Raw genomic sequence first — 21,775 nt, 5'->3', positions numbered from 1 at the left:
GAACTAAAATGCTGACAGCCTCTGAGATAATTTTATGCAAGATTAAAAATGTATCGTGTCCCAATTTTCTAGGAAGAATCACAAAATCAGCACTGTAATAGTTGATAACAGATGATAACAGCACTTGTGAAGATTTACTAAGCTTCGAGTAAGAAAAATGAAAATAAAGAACCTTTTGACTAGCGAACTATAGCTTTAGTGACTATGTCTTTTAAAGAAGTACGCCATAGATGATATACTACAATACAGATTCTTTTTAATTCAATGTACTTGGCTCCTTGATTTAATTTTAAACCTTTGCATACTCCAAAGTAAAAGTGAGGAGTCTTCATATATTATATTTCTTTCACTTTACTTTCAAAACAACATCAAAAATGTTGACTCCATGACTATTTATTACCATGTTAGTATCAGTTAGGATAAAAATAGATCAACAAAATGAGTATGTCCAAACTGTACCTGTCAGAAGCAACTATAAAACAGTACTATCTTATCAAACCTTCATTTGGCCACGTTTTCCTCATTAACCAAATCAAGGACCAAGGTACTCGATAAAATGAGAACAAAAACAGCTATCTAAATCCAAACAAAATATTTTTTAAAACTGTAAAGCTATAATCAAGTAGAAATTCTCTTTCTTGGCTCAGCCAAGGGGATTAAGTTCTCCTTCTAGAGAATAAATAACTCACCTGAACTCAGGGAAATAACAGGCACCCGCAACCCCAACTGGCCGACTACGGGATGCTCTGCGGGGAGGGGGCGGGGCGGGGACTCCTGCAACCACTGCTCTGGTGGGCACACAGGTGACATTTAGGAGCTGCGCCAAAATTCTCTGAAGCTATTCAAGTAAAATCATCTTGAGTTTTTTAAAGCTAATATTATTTGCTGATTTTCAAATTATTTGCTGATTTTCAATGAAAAATGAGAAAATTCATTAATTACAGTATATTAAACTGCCAATTAATTTAAAAACAAAAAGGATCCCACGATAAGGAATCCTCTCAAGAGACAGATGACAGAAACACGGTATCACTGAAAACTGGGTACCATGCCTTCCTGCCCCAGACCCTACGCCCAGCCTCTGTGTGGGAGGCCTAACTGGACACAGAGGAACGTGCATATGGATATGGGGAGGAGGGTGGGGTGCCAGGGATCAGGGGAAAGAGAGGGACCCTGTGTTTTCACTTATACTTCTAACAACCTTCACACTGGGTTCAACCCAAGAGGTAATCTTTTTTTTTGAGATAAATCTCCATTTTTGAGATCAAATCCTGAGATCTGGGGAGACTGAGTGATAAGCCAAAGCTGCTTTTCCCAATGTTCCCAAATGGTATTTCATATATTCATTCAGATAAATATCTAAAAATTATTGCATTAATCATCATTCTTCAAAAACACAGGCAAGTTTTAAGAGGAATATTACTTATACGATTATATAATCACCAAGTTTGTCTTACAAATTAGAATCCAGGTAACTCACTACCCATATGTGTTCAGAATGTGGCACATATATACAATGGAATATTACTCAGCCGTAAAAAGAAAAGAAATTGAGTTATTTGTAATGAGGTGGATGGACCTAGAGTCTGTCATACAGAGTGAAGTCAGTCAGAGAGAGAAAAACAAATACCGTATGCTAACACATATACATGGAATCTAAAAAAAGAAAAAAAATGGTTCTGAAGAACCTAGGGGCAGGACAGGAATAAAGACGCAGACGTAGAGAATGGACTTGAGGACACGGGGAGGGGGAAGGGTAAGCTGGGAAGAAGTGAGAGGGTAGCATTGACATATATACACTACCAAACGTAAAACAGATAGCTAGTGGGAAGCAGCCGCATAGCACAGGGAAATCAGCTCAGTGCTTTGTGACCACCTAGAGGGGTGGGATAGGGAGGGTGGGAGGGAGATGCAAGAGGGAGGGGACATGGGAACATATGTATATGTACAGCTGATTCACTTTGTTATAAAGCAGAAACTAACACACCATTGTAAAGCAATTATACTCCAATAAAGATGTTAAATAAATAAATAAAAAGAAGATACTTTTAAGGTTGAAATCTCAGTCATATATTCACTGTTTAACAATCCCTCTCAAAAAACTGCAACCAGTTCAGATGCTTCTCTGACTAAAAAAAAAAAAAAAATCTTTATAAATTGAAGGTGGGAAAGCAGAAAGAAAACTTAGCATGAGAATTTAAGGGCTGTTTACTGATGGATAGCTAAAAACATCACCATACTTTATACGATGTCACCCCCAATAAACAAAATGTTCAAGCTGACTCCATCCGGGAGCCTTCCCGTCTGTGGCCAGAGCATACCTGCAGCATAGCCTGGGCCCCAGCCTTCACGTTTTTATTCTCCTCTTCGGTCACACACCCTCTGCTCACAGCACTCGTGAAGGAATAAGTTCGTCCCCAACTGGAAGATCGCTTGTGACCAGAACTTTCAGATGAGGTCTTTAGAAAATAACAATCAGTCAACAGAGTGGGGAGAAGCACATGTTGTGTATTTAGTTCCTTACGCTCACCGGAATTCATGAGATTACAGGTTCTAGAAGGCAAGTCTCTCTTCTATTGTGTTCACCATTCTACCTCCATCACCTAAAATGGTGCTTAGCACTTAGTATGTGCTGAAGAAATAGATAACGTTTGTCCAGTGACCCAGTGAACATGACTGTTGATTTGTTTTGATCTCATGACTAATTATTAAGATGACTTCAATATTGAAAAATCAAATTAGGGAATTAATGTAGATATTTAAAAGTGATATACCTCTGGTTACAAGTATTTTTTAATGTTTGGTGTTAATTGCCATGACAAACACCCACTTTTAGAAAGAATCCTTAGACTAGATGTCAAAATAGCATACCAGAAATATAAATACGACCTAAGTTTTTTTTGTGCGTCAAGTAGAGGCCCACTCGCACCTGTGGCTTTATCTAACATGGAATGAAAGGTCCATCCTGATAGCACCCCTCTCTGAGAACAGCACCCAGCCCTGAAGCGAGGCTCACTTCGCTTATTAATATTGTGTGTCACATTGGACTGTTGCTGGTACGGCCACTGTACAAGGAAAGTCTGCCAAAACATTCTAAATTTAGTTAAGTGAATATTACTTATTTAAGCATATCAATGATATGGCAGTGACATTTTTAGTCTCATACAGAGACATGCAAAGTATATTGGCTTATTCAAAGACTCTCATGCAGTAGTGAATAAAGAAGCTGCCACGCACATGTGGCCAAGCCTGAGCTTAGGATGTGACAGAGGACCTTGAACAGAGAACAGAAGCAGCCTCCCTGAAGCAGGCGCTCATCATGGAACTCAGCAACCCGAGAGCAACAGAGCTGAAAACAAAGAGGTGGCCTGACTGCGACCTTTGACGGAGCAGAATACTTTGCTTTATATTTTAATACAGATGTTCCCAACTCAAACACTAAGTGATAAAATATTACCTGCTTCTTATCAGTCTCTGAAAATTCTAATTTTTCAGCATCTTCTTGGGCAACTTCTTTTATGTCTGGTTCCTCCATGAACACAGGTTTGTCCTGGAGGATCCAGTTTCTGTACACTTGAACTACTTTTCTGGTTACAGCTATGTCACAGGAAGGCAGCAAAAATGCCTAAAATGATAAGAGAAACTCCCTTTAACACAAGTTCAGGTCACCAAAGAGCCCAACAGACATTTTCAACACCCAGCACCAATCTCAGACTTTCCTTTGAAACACAGACTACACAGGGCCACATGTTCCTGTGCACACCAAACTTATCTGAGGAAAAAAGACAATTGTGTTTACGGCAGTTGCTTCAATTGGGCCAATTGTGTAACTGGGCCAGAAAACAAAATGCAATTTTTTTTTCCACAAAATAACCAAAATGCATACCTATAGAGATATATTAATTTGCTGTATGAACAATAATAATTGTACAACTGAGAACTTTTCCCCACAAATGAGAAATAGATGATGAGATGGTAGAGATTATAGTACAGCCAGTTGTCATGTCTCTTCCCAAGTTCACATTCAGTGACACTGTTTTGGTAACTTGAATTGGCCATAGTGGGAGTAGTGGCAACAGAGAAGTTGGCAAATGTTACCAATCAGGGCTTTTGTTTTCTTTCTTTTGTCTTTTTTTGCCTTTCCCTGTCCTTTCCTTTCTCTTTCTTCCTTTCCCTTCCTTCTTTCTTTCCTCCTTCCTTCCCTCCCTTCTTTTCTTGAGAGTCAGTTGTCCAACTGGCCAGTTGTAGCATTATGCATACTTATGTGAACTTTTTAACATTAAAGAATCCCCTTACACATCTGTACACAGAATTTTTGTTTAAGGTGGTCAGAATCCAAACATAGACAACTATGTAACCCAAATTCAATATTACCTTCCTCCCAGAAAGCAAATATAAATCCCCTCTGGAGGAAAATAAAAGCACAGTAAAACCAAAATTATTTGCACAGTCTGATTAATATGATATATAGCACATTAATAAAAAAATCAGAAATGTGAGAAAAGAAGTCAACATTAATAAAATCACATTAAAAATAGATAATAATTTAAACATATAAGAGATCTAGGTAAAGTATCAGAAAAAGATGTATATGAAATTGAAAAATAAAATAACCCAAATTAAAAGCCCAGTGTAAATGGCTGACAGTAGGATGGACGTAGCTGAAGAGTAAACTGGAAAAAAAAATCCGATGAAAATATACAGAATGAAGCACAAAGGATGGCTCCATCAGAAGAGAGGTGAGAGAGAACTCAATGCAAAGGTTATCCTTTCCATGGCTGGAGATGCAGAAGGAAAGAATGAGTCAAAAGCAGCAGAAACAATATCTGAAGATAGAATGGCTGAGAATTTTACCCAAAATGATAAAACACATCAAGCCACAGATTCAATAATCACAAAGAAACACAAGCAGGATACATTCAAAGTATATTACACTAAGACTGCTGAAAACCAAAGACAATCTGAAAACCTTAAAAGGAGCCAGGGGGAAAACAGACACATTTCTTCCAAAGGAATAACCACATAACTTAGCATAACTTCTCAAAGAAACAATGAAAGCCGAAAACCAATGGAACAAAATATTCAATGTGCAGAAAGAAAACAGCTGCCGAAGTAGAATCTGACATCCATAAAGAAATAGTTCAAAAATAAAAGCAAAACAAAGACATTGTCAGATAAGAAAATGAGAACATTTTTACCAAGAGACCTAATCTAAGGGAAATACTAAAAGTTATTCTTTAAGCAGAAGGAAAATAATTCCAGGTCAGAGATTTGGGAAGAAATAAAGTGCAATAAAAATGGTAATTATTTGGATAAATCTGAATGAATAATATATATATATGAATATATATGAATAAAAAGAATAAAACTGGATAAAATAATTATAGTAGTTCTGAAGGAGATGATATATATGTATATGTATATATATATTTGTGTATATACAATACATATTATATATTCATAATATGGCATTAAATGGCATACACATACATAACAGTGGTATATAAACTGAGGAGGAGTAAATGGAACTAAAATGCATACCGAGAGATAAAAGTTGAAATTAGCTAGATTTTAAGTTAGGGATGCATATTGTTAATGCTTAAAGTATTACAAATGAGTGTAAAAATACTTATCTAGAGGAGAAAAATAGGATGCTAAATGTAATCAGTCTGAAAAAATTAAGACAGAAAGTAGAAAGATAGTAGATGTAAACACAATTATAGCAGTTGTTACATTAAATGTAAATGCAATAATGCTCCAATCAAAAGATGGAGATTATAAGGTTGGATTTTAAAAACTATTAAAAAGACCACATGCCATTTATAAGAGGACATCCAAAACATATGAAAAGGGAACGTTGAAAGCAAAAAGTTAGAAAAAGATCACCATGAAAATACTAACCAAAAGAAAACTGGAGAGCTATATTCAGAACAGGCAAGAACAATTTTGAGGCAAAAAAAAAAAAAGGCATTATTAGAGAAAAAAAAAGTTCTTAATGATAAAAGATTCAATTCAAAGGAACATATAATAATTCTAAATCTGTATTGCAACTAAGAATTTTACTTAGTAAAATTCATATTCATATATATCAAATACTGATAAACTGTGAACATAGACAAACCCACAGTCAGAGTAGGATATTTCTCAGCTGAGAAAAGAGCAGACAAAAATAACAAGGATAGGGCTTCCCTGGTGGCGCAGTGGTTGAGAGTCCGCCTGCCAATGCAGGGGACACGGGTTCGTGCCCCAGTCCGGGAATATCCCACTTGCCGCAGAGCGGCTGGGCCCGTGAGCCATGGCCGCCGAGCCTGCGCGTCCAGAGCCTGTGCTCCGCAACGGGAGAGGCCACAACAGTGAGAGGCCCGCGTACCGCAAAAAAATAAAAATAACAAGGATAGAAGAGAGCTGAACACATATATCAGACCTTCTCACTCTCCTCCACGTCTCAATCTCTCATACTCTTCCTCTCTTTGTCTCTCCAAGGTGCATTCAGGATAATTTCTTCAGACCTGTCATCAAATGCATTCCCTCTTCAGCTGTATCTAATCTGCTATTAAACCTACCCATTGAAATTTTCCTTTAATATTTCAATTATTACATTTTTTTCATCATTAGAAGTTCTATTTTCTTCCTAGTCATATCTGCTTAGTCATCTGTTATGGTTTCTTGTTTTCTGCAAACATTTTCAAGCTTGTCTTTTATTTCTTTAAACGTGTTAAACATATTCATTCTAAAGTCTCAATTGTATAACTGAAATCCTTGTGAGGTTTTCTTGCCTCTTCTGATTTGTTTATCTAGAAAAGTTTTGATGTATAAATTGCTAAGAGGAAGAAAGTGACCTGAAATTATTATAACCAGCTAAACTACTGTTCATGTGCAAAGGCAAAAAGAAAACATTATCCATCACAAAAGGACTCAAGGTAGATAAACAACAAGGATTTACTATATAGCACAGGGAACTACATTCAGTATCTTGTATTGATAATAACCTATAATGGAAATGAATCTGAAAAAGAATATATATCTTCTGTATTCTATATTCTGTATGTCATATATATTCTATATTCCATATTCTATGTGTTATATTCTATATGTTATATTCTATGTAATATATGTTATATATATATATATATATATATATATATATATAAGTGAGTCACTTTGCTGTATACCTGAAACTAACACAATATTGTAAATCAACTATAGTTCAATAAATAAATAAGTAGGACTCAGGGAATAGAGCTGCCAATACAACTACTTGAAAACACCACTCAGTGACAAAACGAGACCAACCAAAAAGTCAATCAAAGCAAGTATTTTAGGGCTGTGGACACCAGGAGGAACGAATTTGTCAAAATACAGAACAAAGATTAAATGCCTCTGCCCATCAGGATTCCAAAATCAACTGCAAATGTAAATTTACAATATAATGCATATTTATATATTCATTATATTATAAATTTATAATATAATGAAATCAGCAGATGGGGAGAGGAGGCTCAAAAAAATACAAGGTTGCTAAGCTCTTCACGTTGCATAACAAGAAATCAAGTGCCACCTAACATTAAAACATGCAGGTAAAAAGTGATTCCAATATTTTAATGCTATTATAATCTTTTTATTATAGACACGTCTTCTAGCAATTAATATTTCTTGTGGTAAAGGAATATTTACTGGAATTTCAACAATTCCTTCGGGTTTGCTGTCTTCTCTTCTGTTAAATTCAGGTAAAAATAAAATTCAGAACTACCCATTAAAACTGCATTAAAGATTCACTCAGAATTAAAGGTTCCATTGTCATAAAGCTATTCTGAGGTCCCCCACCCCAACCCTGCCACTTCCACACACCTGTCGTGGCCCCTGCCTTCACCTTGGTCAACCTCTGTCTAATTCTCCTGTTTCTGTCCACGACTGCCTGCCTGCCTGTCTACCCATCCCTGCCAGCCAAATTCTACCTCTGTCTGCCCGTCTACCTGCACCCACCCACCTGTCTGGCTACACCTTCCTGCTTATCTCCACCTCTGCTGGCTGACCAGTCTGCACCTTCCTGTCTGTTCTACGCCTGCCTGCCAGTTCGTTTATGTCTATCAGCTCATCTGTAAGCCCTCCTGTCTAACCGTCCACCAGGCTGCTTCCTGTCTGTTCATATCCTGTCTCACCCTGTCCTCTCTGCTGGTCTCTCATGCTGCCAGGCCAGCAGCCATCTATACACACAGAGAAATACCGAGAATGATGCTCTTCTAACACTGATAACAGTTACTTGGATGGCAGTGTTTGAGTGATTTGTTTTTGGCTTTCTACACTATACTTATATCTATAGAAAGATACTATCTTTATCTAATGAATTCATCTTTTTTTTAATAAAAATAAAGTTGCTCTTTAAAATAAAACCAAACCACCAACAAAACAACCTAGTGAACAAACATCCTTTAGAGCAGTACTTTCATTTCAGATCATAACCTAAGTAAGACATTTTCCATAAGGATATATGCATTTGTGTATGTAGTATACACAAAAATAAGTCAGAAGTTTCACAAGGAAATACTAATTCTTACAATATGCACTGTGCTGTGAGTCTTTTTGGTCTGTTCTATTTTACTCTATTTCATTAATTTTTAAAAAAATACTGGCTCTTGACCCACTACATTGATTTCATGACCAACAAATGATCACATAAGGTAGCCTGAAAAACAGCAGTTAGGAGACAAGTTTCTGGTGGAGTGACCCAGGGATCAGAACCGCACTCCTGACACACTGCACCCGCCCAGCCTGCCTGCTGGAGACTGCCTTGAAACTTGCCAAGCCTCATCTCCCTCAGGAACCATCTACGGCCACCGCCTTCAACTCACTGAACCATCCAGGCTGAGGTGACTGCTCCGTCAGCCCTGCCCTGAGCCGCCCAGCCCCCAGTGGTCCTCGTGGGCCTTTGCTCCCACATCATGCGTGTGGACATCTGACCTGCCTCTTGCGCTGTTCTCTGTTACGTACACACACATCTTAACGCCACACTGAAAACGGGCACTTCTTGAATGAATGCACATTTTTAAACTTTAACAGCCTTTAGGCTTAGTCTCTGAAGAATTTAAAATTAAAAAAGAAATTATTATAAAAGAAGTCACATTTTGTCTTCCATAAAAGAAAACTTCATCATTGACCAAGAGAGGGCAATAAAACGCAATGTTCAAACCCATGCCCCTTTTCCCAAATGTCTCTATTTCAGTATTTTAACAATGCATAATAATCATATTTGAAATTTCATATAAGCTTTCAAATTATATTTGATTAAGAATAATTATAGGGCTTCCCTGATGGCGCAGTGGTTGAGAGTCCACCTGCCGATGCAGGGGACACGGGTTTGTGCCCCGGTCCGGGAGGATCCCACATGCCGCGGAGCGCCTGGGCCCGTGAGCCATGGCCGCTGAGCCTGCGCGTCCGGAGCCTGTGCTCCGCAACGGGAGAGGCCACAACAGTGAGAGGCCCGCGTACCGCAAAAAAAAAAGAAAAAAAAGAATAATTATAAAATGTAAACGTTTTTGAATTTCATGATACAAAGATGGCTCATAACTTCAGGCATAAGTAGTCTGCAGTTACCTCAATGATGCAGTTTCTACTTCAAAACTGAATTTACACTGGAGTTAGGATTTTGATTGAATCTAGAACTTAGAACACACTATTGCCAGGGGTGGAATGCCAATAATGGATGCAAGTGGAACTTTGTGTATAATAAATAAATAAATACGCAATACAGGTAGAACCACATCAATTTAGCACTTCTCTCTCGTGCAAAATTGAGAAGCTTTGTTAATGATATCTGATTTTAAGTATTTGTATCCAAGGGTTTAAAACATTACTCTAGATCAGGATCAGCAAACTATGATCCACATGCAAATGCAGCCTGCCACTTAATTTCTGTAAGTAAGGTTTTACGGGAAAACAGCCATGCTTGCTTGTTCCATGTTGTCTGTGGCCACTTTCTCACCATTTTCTTAAGTAGAAATGTTTTATTGATTAAAATACAAAATACAGTAAAACCTCCAGACTGCTGTGGATTGTGCTGGGACTGTCACTCTCGGTGGATGTTTCTTTCCTATAAGTCTCAGAGGTGAAGGTTTCCTCATTCCCCACGCGGGTCTCGCCTCCGTGGGAAGCTCTTGGCGGTCCACGTGCATCGCTCATGTGTGAACAGGCTCCTCCTCTTCTCCCCCCAACAGGTTTCTGCCATCCGAGGGCCTCCCCCTCTGCTCAGGGCACAGACTAAGTGACTATCCGCTCATCACATACAAGCTCTCCATTTCCCGGGGCACCGGTTCCAAGACACAGGTGGCCAACGGCTGCTCCGATGTGCCAGGTCATTGTCTCACCCCATCAAGGTCCTGCTTCCTATGTCCGAAGCTGCAGCTGAGGGTTTCTGCCCAGCAGCACTACTGCCTTGTGGGCACATGTGTCATGGGCGGGGGGGTTGAGGGGATGCTGTCCTGTGCACCACAGATGCTTAAAGTCATCCAGGCTCCCTCCCACTAGATGCCAGTAGCAGCACCTCCCTCCCCACTGTGACAGTCACACACGTGTCCAGTCACACACATGTCCAGACAGTGAATCAGCTGCAGCGGTGGGCAGGCTGCTCGCCGGCTGCTCTGACCTCTCCAGCATCCTCCCTTGCTGCACCTGTTTTCTTGTCTGCACTTCTGCTCATCCCGACACCTTCTCACCTGCCAGTTTCCACCAAAGGTCAATTATTTCAAAGTCTTGGCCTCGGCTCCTTTCCTTCCTCTGAATCCCCTCCCCAGCCTCCTTTTTCCCCTCAGGCCATAAATACCTCTACTAGAGGTGCCTGCCATATATATGCCTCTGTGGGCAAAGTCCAGCTGTGCAGGAACCTGCAGCTCCTGAGCTCCTACAGCCCTGGAACAACCCAGCCTCAGGCCGTCTCGGCTGTGCTCGCGCGCCCGCTGCGGGGGGGTTCAGGAACAGCTTTCTCCCTGCCTCCCTCTGGGTTTAAAGTTTGTTTTGGAAACACAAGGTAGTTGCAGGATGATTTTGTTCAAATATAAAAATCTTCCCACCCCGTGTAGGAATTTTACAAAAACCAAAGTCATAAAAACAAAATTAAAAATTACCAAAAAGCCCAAATCATACCCCTCCACATGACACATTAAATGCGGGATTAGAGAAATCATTATGGAGTTGTGTGATGGAGCCCAACTTATCGATTATATTTCTTGGAGTAGTGTGAGTGAAAGAACAAGAACAAAAACCTCTTCAGCTTCGTCACCACACACACACACACACACACACACACACACACACACACACACACACACACTCTCACCTGGCGGAACACTTCGTTCACGAAGTTGATGTAGCCACGCGTGGACAGGAGGATGCGCTGGACCATCTCGTACACGGCGCGGTGCTCCTCCTCAACGCCACAGACGCTGCAGCTGCTGAGCCGGCGCTCGGACAACGTGCTGCTGTCCGAGTGGCTTCTGTCCTGCTCGGTCGCCCCGCCGCTGTCCAGCTCTGGCGCCCGCTCCGGCACCGCACCTCCACCCGCGACGGTCTGCAAGAAAGGCACCCGCTCCTGAGTGATCCTCCCAGACTCCAGAACACCTGGCAAGACTGAAGGCTTGCCTTGTTTTCAGGGACTCCGGTTACCATGCAGTTGAAGAGCAGCTGAAACGCAGCCCTGCTCGGAGCACAAGGGACTCCAGGACCTGCACTTACCCACTTTCTAATTCACCAACTAACCTCCTCCCCAACTAAGTTATTTTAATGGGAAAAGCATTGCAGGGAGGGAGGCTGCGAAATGTTATCAGCCTAAAACGTTTGGTTTATATCTGTAAAATCACAGAATAAATTAACGTGTAAATGAATTCACCTCTGGTCTCCACCCTTCAGCACTTAATCTACCGTCACAGAGATTTGAAAATTTGCTGGACTTTTTGCAGCCACAGTGCTGGGAAGCTTCATCTGATTCACATGAGTAAGTGACACCTTGATCGGAGGAGCGTCAATATCTTTAAAGAGTATTTTATGAGAAGGACCTTGATCTGAGTTTTATGTTCAGAATCTCGGATCAAACTTAACTAAAATATTTATAAAACTTTAAATATTCAGAGGCTTTAGGAGCACAAAGCAATAAAATAATCTATGTAAGCATTCACAAAGTTTAATTTGTGTTTTGCTCTCATTTCCCCCAGAATTAAAGATTTCCTCCAAACACAAGATACATGTAATTTTGCTTCAATCTTTGTAAATGACAGTAGTAGTATTCTTTTGTGTCAAAAATATATAACCCAAATACCACTAAAATTCTACCTACTGTGAATATTTTTTACAAGAAGTGACAAGAAATGAGTCGTACAAAATAACTTCAGTAACTACCAAGGACAGTTTGAAAGCAAAGCAGATATCCAAGAAATAATCTCTAGAGAAAATTAATAGAAAATTATATTGATAGTAACTTTTCTCTTCATGCCTGGGATATTAAGCCTGTGTGGCTTATCAAAGGCACTGCCACACTGTGCAGTGAGCTACCCTATAGAAATTATTTCATCTTTTCGATGGGTCAACTACCTTGCAGAGAAAAATAAAATTTTACTCATTTTTACTGATATACACACATTTTTAATCTGTAAAGCATGGAGGTTGGATTAAATCTAATGTCCTTTATGGTTTAATAAACTGTGACTTTTTGATCAATAACTTTCATTTTCCCAACAGGCCAAAAAAAAAAAAAGTACACACATACTTACATAGAAAATTTTAAATGGCCACAAATTCTTTGGCACTCCCTCTGCAGAAGGGGGAAATCTGCATCCCCTCCTTTGGATCCCCACTGGCTGGGGGACAGAGTTAACCAGCAGAACGGAAGGGTGGCGGGGACCTGTGCCTTCTCGGGCCCCGGGCCCAGGAGGCTGACCACTCCCGCTTGGCATCTCTGTGAACTTTTGCTCTCGGAGCCCTAAGCGGCCAGGGAAGAAGTCCAACTGCCTCGCTAGAGGGGCTACGTGGAAAGGGAGGCCCAGTGGAGCCCAGCCTTCCAGCTGCACCCACCAGAGTAACAGGCACGGGAATGAAGTTATCCTGGACCCTCCGGACCAGCCAGCCACTGACCACCGCCCACTGACCTCAGCTAATGCCACATGAAGTACACAAATTGTCCAACCAAATCCCACCCAAATTCCTGACCCAGAAAGGGAAATAAGTAATATGATTAAAGGGTGGTTGTTTTAAGCCACTCCATTTTGAGGTCCTTAGATAACGAATTAGATAACACAGCAATTAGATAACTAAAATCATGTACATAAAGAATTATGTTTAAAGGCACCAAATTGTTTTTAAAAAGTGAGCTCTGTGATCCAAATAGAACATAATGATAACACAGATGAACTTCCCATCATGTCATAAATTGAAAACTACTCTTGATAAAACAGTGCTTTTCTCAGCCTCCACTAGTTCACACCAGCAAAAGGCTGCTTTCCAAAAACATCTGTATGATTTAACAGACATTTATAATTATAGTAAGTGATGAGAGTGGAAACAAACTGGTAATTCAAGCTTAATCATTTCTTGCCTCTTTTCTGAAGATTAACAATAAAAGCATGAATACGAATGAACTACAGACAGAGGTCCATTTTCTGCCCACTACAATCAAGCTGGAATTCTCAACTATAATTTAGTATTAGTTGATTCTGGTGGTAAATATAAAGATGCTTTTTACCTCTTTGCCATATGATGAAGGCTTAGCCAGTGAAGCAGACATATCTGCTTGGACTAGGTCTGTGCTGTTAGGGCTCAGGAAATTGCATGATACAGGCTCCACTTAATCCCTCCCCTCCCCACCCTGGTTTCCTCTCAACCCATGGCTCATACTGAGACTTGCTCACCCTCAGGGTCAGGCCAGATGAGGACACGCACAAAGCAGGTGTGAAACGAGGATGCAGCTGCCGTTCTGCTGGTGATGCCTGATGCCACTCAATTCCCCGTCATGATTTGCCCACGGGGTTGGAGGCAGCCTACGCTTGCCTTGATAGAAGTAAGAACACAGAGCACTAGAGTGGCAGTCAACAGACAGGTGGGTCTGTGTGATATACAAGCTTCCCCAGGGGTGTCAAGTTGTGTGATTCACCTTTTCTAACTGTTCACCCCATAAGATACAACAATTTCGGGAAACCCATAGCCCATGAATCATTACTGAAGGGCTGGCTCAGAATTAGTAAAAGTGGTACTTTAACACTGTAACTAAAGAGTTATCATACAAATAAGTGCGATCAACTGTCTTAGTATCGGACACTCTTTTTCATTCCCTCATGGACTTCTTTGGGTTTTAATGCTTAATTAATGTGCTACTGAAATTTTAAAATCACGACTCCGCTTCCTCTAATACGCGCTGGAGTACTTCTATATCATACAAAAATGAATTAGAAAGGAATAAATAATAGTTCACTGAAAACACTTTCGGCTGAGATGAAGCACCAAGAATGTTCAGGTTTGAAAGGGGGATTTGTGGTCATTGTTGCCAACATGGTACCAGATTTCCAGGTAACCGTATTCTCGCTCTCCCATGAATGATGCCACCAAACAAGAATATCTGTCAAACCACATTCTCCGAGGGCTAAGTGAGCTAATTCCTTTCCTCCCTGGTGAAAAATACTTTCAAAGTTATTAGTTCTAGATCAAAAGGAAGTAAATTCACTTTGGAAAAACACACACACAAAAACCCCCATACATGACCTTTAACACAGTAATAGTGGCAAAAGTGTGAACTCTATTTGGAAGCAGCATTTAAAATATTGTTTAAAAGGGCTTTTATAGAGCAGTACTTTCTTTGAAAAGAGATTCTGGATCACCTGACTTAGACAGTGATGTTCACTTTACACGGGTAAAATTATATTAAACTTGAAACTCCAAACAAAAACTTTCAGGAGATAAATACAATTACATGTGCTTTTATTCCTGCAACTCCATTTCCAAAATTTAATATTCAGTTGTTTAAACTGCTTTTTCTCCTGTATGATGTAAATGAGGAGCAGAACATACAGTAGACACACGTGAGATGAGAGGGAAAACAGAATTGTAAGGCAGAAACGGAAACACAAGGAGACAGGTCGGCTGAATAATGACCAAGATGTCTACGCGCCCGGAATCCCGGAACCTTTGACTGCGCTGCCTTACGTGGCAGAAGGGCCTGAGCAGATGTGACTAAATTAGGGATTTTGAGATAGGGAGAGGACCCTGAATTACTTGGGTGGTCCCAATGTAACCACAAGGACCCACAAGGAGGCAGGAAGAGCAGACACAGAGAAGGTGATGTGAAGATGGAAATAGAGGGAGAAATGATGTGAGGAGGGGCGGTGAGCTGGGGAATGCAGCAGCCTCTGGAGGCCAGGTAAGGCAAGAGCATGGACCCCCTCCCCGCCCCAGAACCTCCAGAGGGAACACAGAGCTGCCCACACCTTGATTTTAGCCCACTGAGACCGGTTCTGGCTTTCTGGCTTCCAGAGCTGTAAGACAACACATTTGTGGTGATTAGCTACAGTAGCAGCAGGAAACTAACATAACAACTGACTGCAAGGTGTCTTAACAGCCTGGACCACGGCAGTGGCCATGTTTGGGCATGGCCACCTTCAGGGCACAGTAGCCGTGGGCCTGGATGGTGTCTGCCCAGCATCCCTTCCCCCCTCATGGAACCCCAGTGCTCGGCACCTCACCCCTCGCATGCAGCGCACCTGCCTCACAGGAAGCTGAGCCCCGGCACCAGGGGAGCCTTCTGCTTCCTGGAAGCTGGTCACCGCCCCCCTGGGCTGTTCACATCCCCAGATCTGAACCAATCAGCAACTTATTTTTGTCCTCAGAGCACACAGGTAACCTAAATTGTTCCCCAAAGACAAAAGGGAAGGGCTCTGCACTTCTGGACTGTCTTTAAACATGAACTAGGAAAGCAGGGTCCCAGCTGCTGCTGCAACCTTCAGGGAGGAGCAGAGGGAAAGGGCGAAGGAGAGAACAAGGGAGAGGGCAGGCACCAGCCACAGCCTCGGCCATCCTCACCTTGAGCTGCTCTTTTATGAGACTGAAACATTTCTTTTATGGATATGACAGTTTGAGTTCTGGTGCCTTTTTCCTGTTAGGGTGCTAAAACTCTCCTAACCGACTCAGGAGGTCAGAACCTTATGACACTTTTAGCTATATAATAAAAGGAAATGAGTCACAAGTGTGAAGAGTCAACAGGAAAAAAATTAGAACCTGGAGGCAGTGGTTAATTTGCTAGTCTTGCTACTTCTCATCCTCCAAATGTATTTTTCAAGAATGAGCAACTTATTTTCAGTAAATACAGGTGATGATTTTCTGAAATTTTGAAACTAGGCAGGAAAAATTACATCCTTTCTACGATAGCGTTTTGAATTGCCTGCATAACCACATTAAGACGCCATGAAAAATTTATCAGAGTGTGACTGAGTTTCTTATATTTCCTACAGATTTTTGTCTACCTGAGGATTTTTAGCTTTTGTCTACCTGATGGGTGAATAAAGGCCTCTCATTGTGGCTCAGAACTAACTGTGTTTTCCTGACTGCTGGAGAGATCCAGGGCCATTTTTATTTCCTCTTCTGTGAATTGCCTTTCACCTCCTTTGTCCATTTTCAGTTAACTTATTTGTCTTCATGTCTATTCATAGGTGCTCTTTATACAGCAGAGACTATGAACAGGCATGATGTGACCAATGTTTTCACAGTCTATTGTTTGGGCCTGGCTTTATGTTATCTTTTGACATTAGAAATCTTTTTCTATTTATTATTTATTTATTTATTTATTTTGCGGTGAGTGGGCCTCTCACTGTTGTGGCCTCTCCCGTTGCGGAGCACAGGCTCCGGACGCGCAGGCTCAGCGGCCATGGCTCACGGGCCCAGCCGCTCTACGGCATGTGGGATCTTCCCGGACCAGGGCACGAACCCGTGTCCCCTGCATCGGCAGGTGGACTCTCAACCACTGCGCCACCAGGGAAGCCCTATTTTTTAAAATAAAGTCAAACCTCGATTAGTCTTTGGTTTGCGGGTTTCATCTCTACCAAAGGTGGTCTCCCACTTCCCAAATTTATACATTCTCCTAGATTTTTTCCTAAGTTCTTTATCACTTTGTTTTTATATTTAGACCTTAAGTCAACTTAGGCCTTAAACCAATGTGACCAAGTACTTATGTACGTGATATGAAGTGAGATTCTGAGAAAGGGACAGACCGAGGGACAGACAGACAGTTTCCTCTGGCTTCCAGCGCTGCAGATTTCATTAGATATTTGGTGCTAATCTCAGTGTCATTCTTTTGAAATAACTGCAGTTCCTGTTTGGAAGTCTAGCATTTTTCCTTAATCCCTGGATGTCAAATGTCTGCTTAGGTTGGTGTCTGTTTTGCTAATTCTTCCTGGGACTCAAAAGCCCTTTCAGTTTAAGGCATGACTTTTTTTTTTAGCTTAGGTAAACTTTTCTTACTGTTCGTTCGATTATTACTTCTCATTCTTTTCTCCTTCTGTCCTCACAATATCTGCAAGGTAGGTCTGCACCTAAGGTTTTATCTATTAGTTTCTATTTCCATCTCTGATTTTTTTATCAGTGTTGTGGGATATTTCGTCAGAAAACCAATTTTGTTCTCAGCAGTGATCATTACCATTTAGAGTTTACCTACTAAATTTTTAAATTCAGAAATTGAAGGGTTTTTAAAACTTTCTTTTAGCGAGTCTTTTGTTGTTCTTATTACGGAGCCTGTGCTCTGGACCGGCTCGGTGCGCTGCCATCAGGGTACTGAGTGCCCCTCGGGGAGCGCACCCTCCAGCCCAGGCCGACATCACACATCTGGGAACTGCAGAGCAGCAGCCAACCGGCACTAAGTGGACCACACTTCCTGCCCCTGTTCTTGGCGCCAGTGAAACAAAGCACACGAAACCATGACTCCTCCACACAGCGGCCTCTCTGACTTCCACAAGTGGTCCAGCTCTGCCTGCACAAAGGCCTGAAGCCACACAGCCTGCCGGGAAAGCCCCACGTGTCTGACCAATGCCGCTGAGAGAGGGAAGCACCGCAGCCCCCAGGTGAGAAGACGGCTTCACCCAGGCCTCAGGGAGACACAGCCCTCTCTTCTGGGGACCCCACAGTGGCTCAACAACCACCCGAAATCCTGAGCTGCTGACCCACCCCTTCCCTCCCTGAGATCCCAGAGGGCACCTGGGATCCTAGCAGTCTCAGGGGTCCTCTCCATGGACCACCTCACAATTCCTGAGGACCCTGCTGGGGCTGGGAGGAACAAGGCAAGAGAGGCCCTCGGCGTCATGCTCAAGGTCACTGGGGCCCGAGTGAAGCACGGGAGGTGAGAGGGAGCCAGGAGCGCACAGGTCAGCCACCTGCTCAGAAGGCCTCCCTCGGCCCCAGGGTCGCCTTGTCATGGCAACACCAACAGAGCACAGCAAGTGCTTCCAACTCACGGCTTCCTCTGAGACCTCAGCAGTACAGACAGAGGAACCAGTAAATTGAGTCCCTATGACCAACAACCTGTGAGAGCCAATAACCCTGACAGTCAATTACTTTGGTGTTAGTATAGGTTATGACACCAGAATTGAAAGACAAAAAGTGATGAATGACATACCTGAATGATTTTGGGCAATACATCAACTCCATTCTTAGCGTTTTGTGTTGCAGTTAGATACTTTTTTTCCAAAAAGAAAGTCACGATCCACTTAATAAAAACAACTCGAGCTGCCATGTATGGGGTTTTTGTGCTGTAAGTGTTCTCACTGTCTCGAGTTGTAGCAACATACACGGGCTTTGGTCTCAAGTGGGGGATGTCTGCAAGACAAAAGAACACATGATCAGGTTAGTGAGTCTTAACATCATGTAACCCTACAAATGTTTCAGTTTCTAATTAAATAGACATATATCTGGTTGTTTAACAGCAGCTGAGATTTAAAAACCCAAGTGATTAAAAATGGCATCTTCTGGTAGGCTCGTCTCTGGGTCTGCCTTGCAGTCTGACCAACGCGGGGTGGTGGTTGCTATTATCTACATACAACTATGTAGGCAGCTGTGGAAAAACAAAGGTCATAACTCTTTTTAACGAATTTGAGAAATTACGTGAGATTACAATCGTGAAAATCTTTTCACATATAACTAATTTAATCTTATTTTATGACTAGAATAGGTGTAAAAGCATATATAGACATTTTTTATTGCATTAGGTATTTTATCACCTAACGTTACACTGATCAAATCTATCAATCTTTAGTTTTATATCCTTCTCCCTTTAGATGCATCCAAAGACATAGAATTAGTATAATCTACTTTATGTCTAAAAGAATTCAGACAGTCATGTTTCATCTTGGAGATATCAGACACCACCATTTCCGAAGAATTAATAAGAAGTCCACTTCTTATTCTTTAAATACCATAATTAATATGAAAATGATATGGTATTGAATCTGAGATACCATTTGCTCTAAGTTCAACTCTCTTACAGAAATACCTGCGGCAGAAAAGTTCTCAACAAATCCCTTTTAATCTAAGGATAGTAACAATACACTATGTTTTCTACAATGAAATGGAGGACTTATAAAATCAGAAACAATTTTTGAAAAAGTTACCCACAAATATATAGCTAACAAAATACATACCCTGGTACCACTAAAAGTCAGCACTTCTACCACTTTCCAAGTGAGCCGAGCTTCAGCTGCTTCTCCTTGCCCAGGTGTGTGGGTGAACACAGAGACACCCAAAGGTAACTGAATTAGCTGTCCACACTCCCCAGATGTGTTAACGGCTGTTGTGACCTTTTCTCTTCCAAAACTGTTCTTGATCATTTATTTGAACTGTTTTCACTCATTTTAAAATAATAGGGAGAGAAAGATTTGTCCACCACCCCACTCCCTCCGCCACCACTGCAAGGGATGCTTCTGTCCTATGCGTCCTCACCTCTTATAGAAGGAAAACCCTGGAAGCTAAATTAGAAATCCCTTACGTTTCCTATCTCTCGGGGGCTCACCGTCCCTCGGTTCCCCAGTCACCCAAACATCTGTCCCTCCGTTAGAAGCTGTGAGTAGCACCTGCTGGATGAAGGATCCAGTGCTGAAAAAGTCATACTGAGGGCAGCTCTGTGGCCTGTGCTGGCCTCATCCCTGGGCAAGGTCTGGGGTCTCCACACCCCACCACCCGTAAGAGTACACTTCAGGAAATTCAGGATTTTTTTACGTTAAAAATTTTATTAAATGTAATGACACCAAAAATACCAGGATATATATCAAATTACTTCTAAGTACCGGAGCCACAGATTCCCTTTATTGCTGTGAACTGAGGTAAATCTTAGTTTGTACAAATAGTTAAAATCATTCATTAGGAAACCGTAAACTTCTTACAACAAAGTTATCACTAAACATGAGAAAGAATGATTATTTTATTTAAAAATAATCAAAGTCCACTTTGGAAGAGGCGGGACACACAGCCCACTCAGTACTTACCAAGCACAGGCTTGTAGATGTTCGTTAACTTGGTAAATGATGGAAACAAATGAGGAAGGTAATACTTTCTAAACAATGTAAAAAGAAATTTAAAACCAGTCTCTTGATTCTCCTTGTGCTTCCACTCCAAGCTTGCGGCCTTCAGATAACACATGGGAAAAACATATATATAGTTACATTTCAGGTTAGTGAACACTCAACTGAAATGCTGCTATGTTATTAAAATCCCTATCCTAAATAAAAAACGTGAGAAATAGTGACAATTATGTAATAACATCTTAAAACTCAAAAGATGACAAGAAGGAATACTTCAAAACAAAACAGTAACTAGGTTAAAAACAGAATTTTTACCGGATATTCAAAAAAATAAAACAATAATACCTATCTTTTTAAACTTGTCCTACTACATCATGCCCATATTTTTTTCTACATGTTGTCTGTAATGATTTAATGTTCTTTGTGCCCTTAAAATGTTCTGTCAGAAGTAATCAGGTGTTTTTTTTTAATTCAAAAAAGGCCACTTACAGTAAACAAGAATTAAGGAAACAATCCCTTGCAAGAATTTCATCCAATGTTACCTACATGCAAAATCATTATCAAAACACAAAGCTATGGAATCTTGGAAAGGGCATGAAAAGCAATCCATAGGCTACACGTATAACTGAATCACTTCACAGCACTACTGTGAAACTAACACAGTATCGTAAAGCAACTGTATTTCAAGTAAAAAAATAGAGCAATCCACAGGCTGGGATAAACCTGGCCTGCCAGCCCAGCTACTGATTAAGTTTAACCCTTTCACAGTGTCAAGACACTGTTTCCCCCTCAAATAACCAGTGCCGCATCCCCCAGTGGGAGCACTGCAAACAGCTCCCCCGCAGGGAGGGGCCCACACAGGCCAGGAGCCCAGATGGTGACGGAGCGGGGTGGGGGTCCTCCCACGACTGAGGGAAACGTGGCGTGAACAGGCCCTTAGAGAATGCTTGCCACTGGCCGTCACGCTTGTGAGACCACAGCGCGCTCTACAGCAGAGCTTCCCGACACCTTCCTGACTCGGCCCCCCCGGGGCACCTGCGGTCCAGGGAGGAGGGGCCGTGGCCGACCTGGGGCAGAGGGGCCCATGTCTCCCACCTGTCAGAAGCCCCCCGGGGTGAGGCAAGGGCGAAGCTCTGCTCCGAGGACCCACCCACCCAACAGGCCGAGGGAGGGAGGGGGCGGGCGGACACGCACACACAATCCTGCACACAGTGGAGGGGGGTCACCTCCACCCTCTACCAATCCTT

General features: G+C 41.6%; 1 protein-coding gene across 1 annotated transcript in view; it reads right to left on the bottom strand.

Moving 5' to 3' along the window:
* The window catches only part of RALGAPA2 (Ral GTPase activating protein catalytic subunit alpha 2), a 281,692-nt gene that overhangs the window by 197,129 nt on the left and 62,788 nt on the right, over positions 1 to 21,775 (bottom strand). The window contains exons 8-12 of the mRNA XM_060031295.1: positions 20,493 to 20,631; positions 18,632 to 18,831; positions 11,330 to 11,560; positions 3,458 to 3,625; positions 2,322 to 2,459 (exon numbers count right to left, since the gene is read on the bottom strand). Of these exons, the coding sequence (XP_059887278.1) occupies positions 2,322 to 2,459; positions 3,458 to 3,625; positions 11,330 to 11,560; positions 18,632 to 18,831; positions 20,493 to 20,631 (876 nt within the window). The remainder of the gene's footprint in view (positions 1 to 2,321; positions 2,460 to 3,457; positions 3,626 to 11,329; positions 11,561 to 18,631; positions 18,832 to 20,492; positions 20,632 to 21,775) is intronic.

The sequence above is a fragment of the Delphinus delphis genome, chromosome 15 (genome assembly GCF_949987515.2).
Source record: "Delphinus delphis chromosome 15, mDelDel1.2, whole genome shotgun sequence".
Classification (NCBI taxonomy): Eukaryota; Metazoa; Chordata; class Mammalia; order Artiodactyla; family Delphinidae; genus Delphinus; species Delphinus delphis.
Note: the sequence above shows the minus strand (reverse complement) of the source record. Positions and strands in the feature narration are given on the sequence as shown.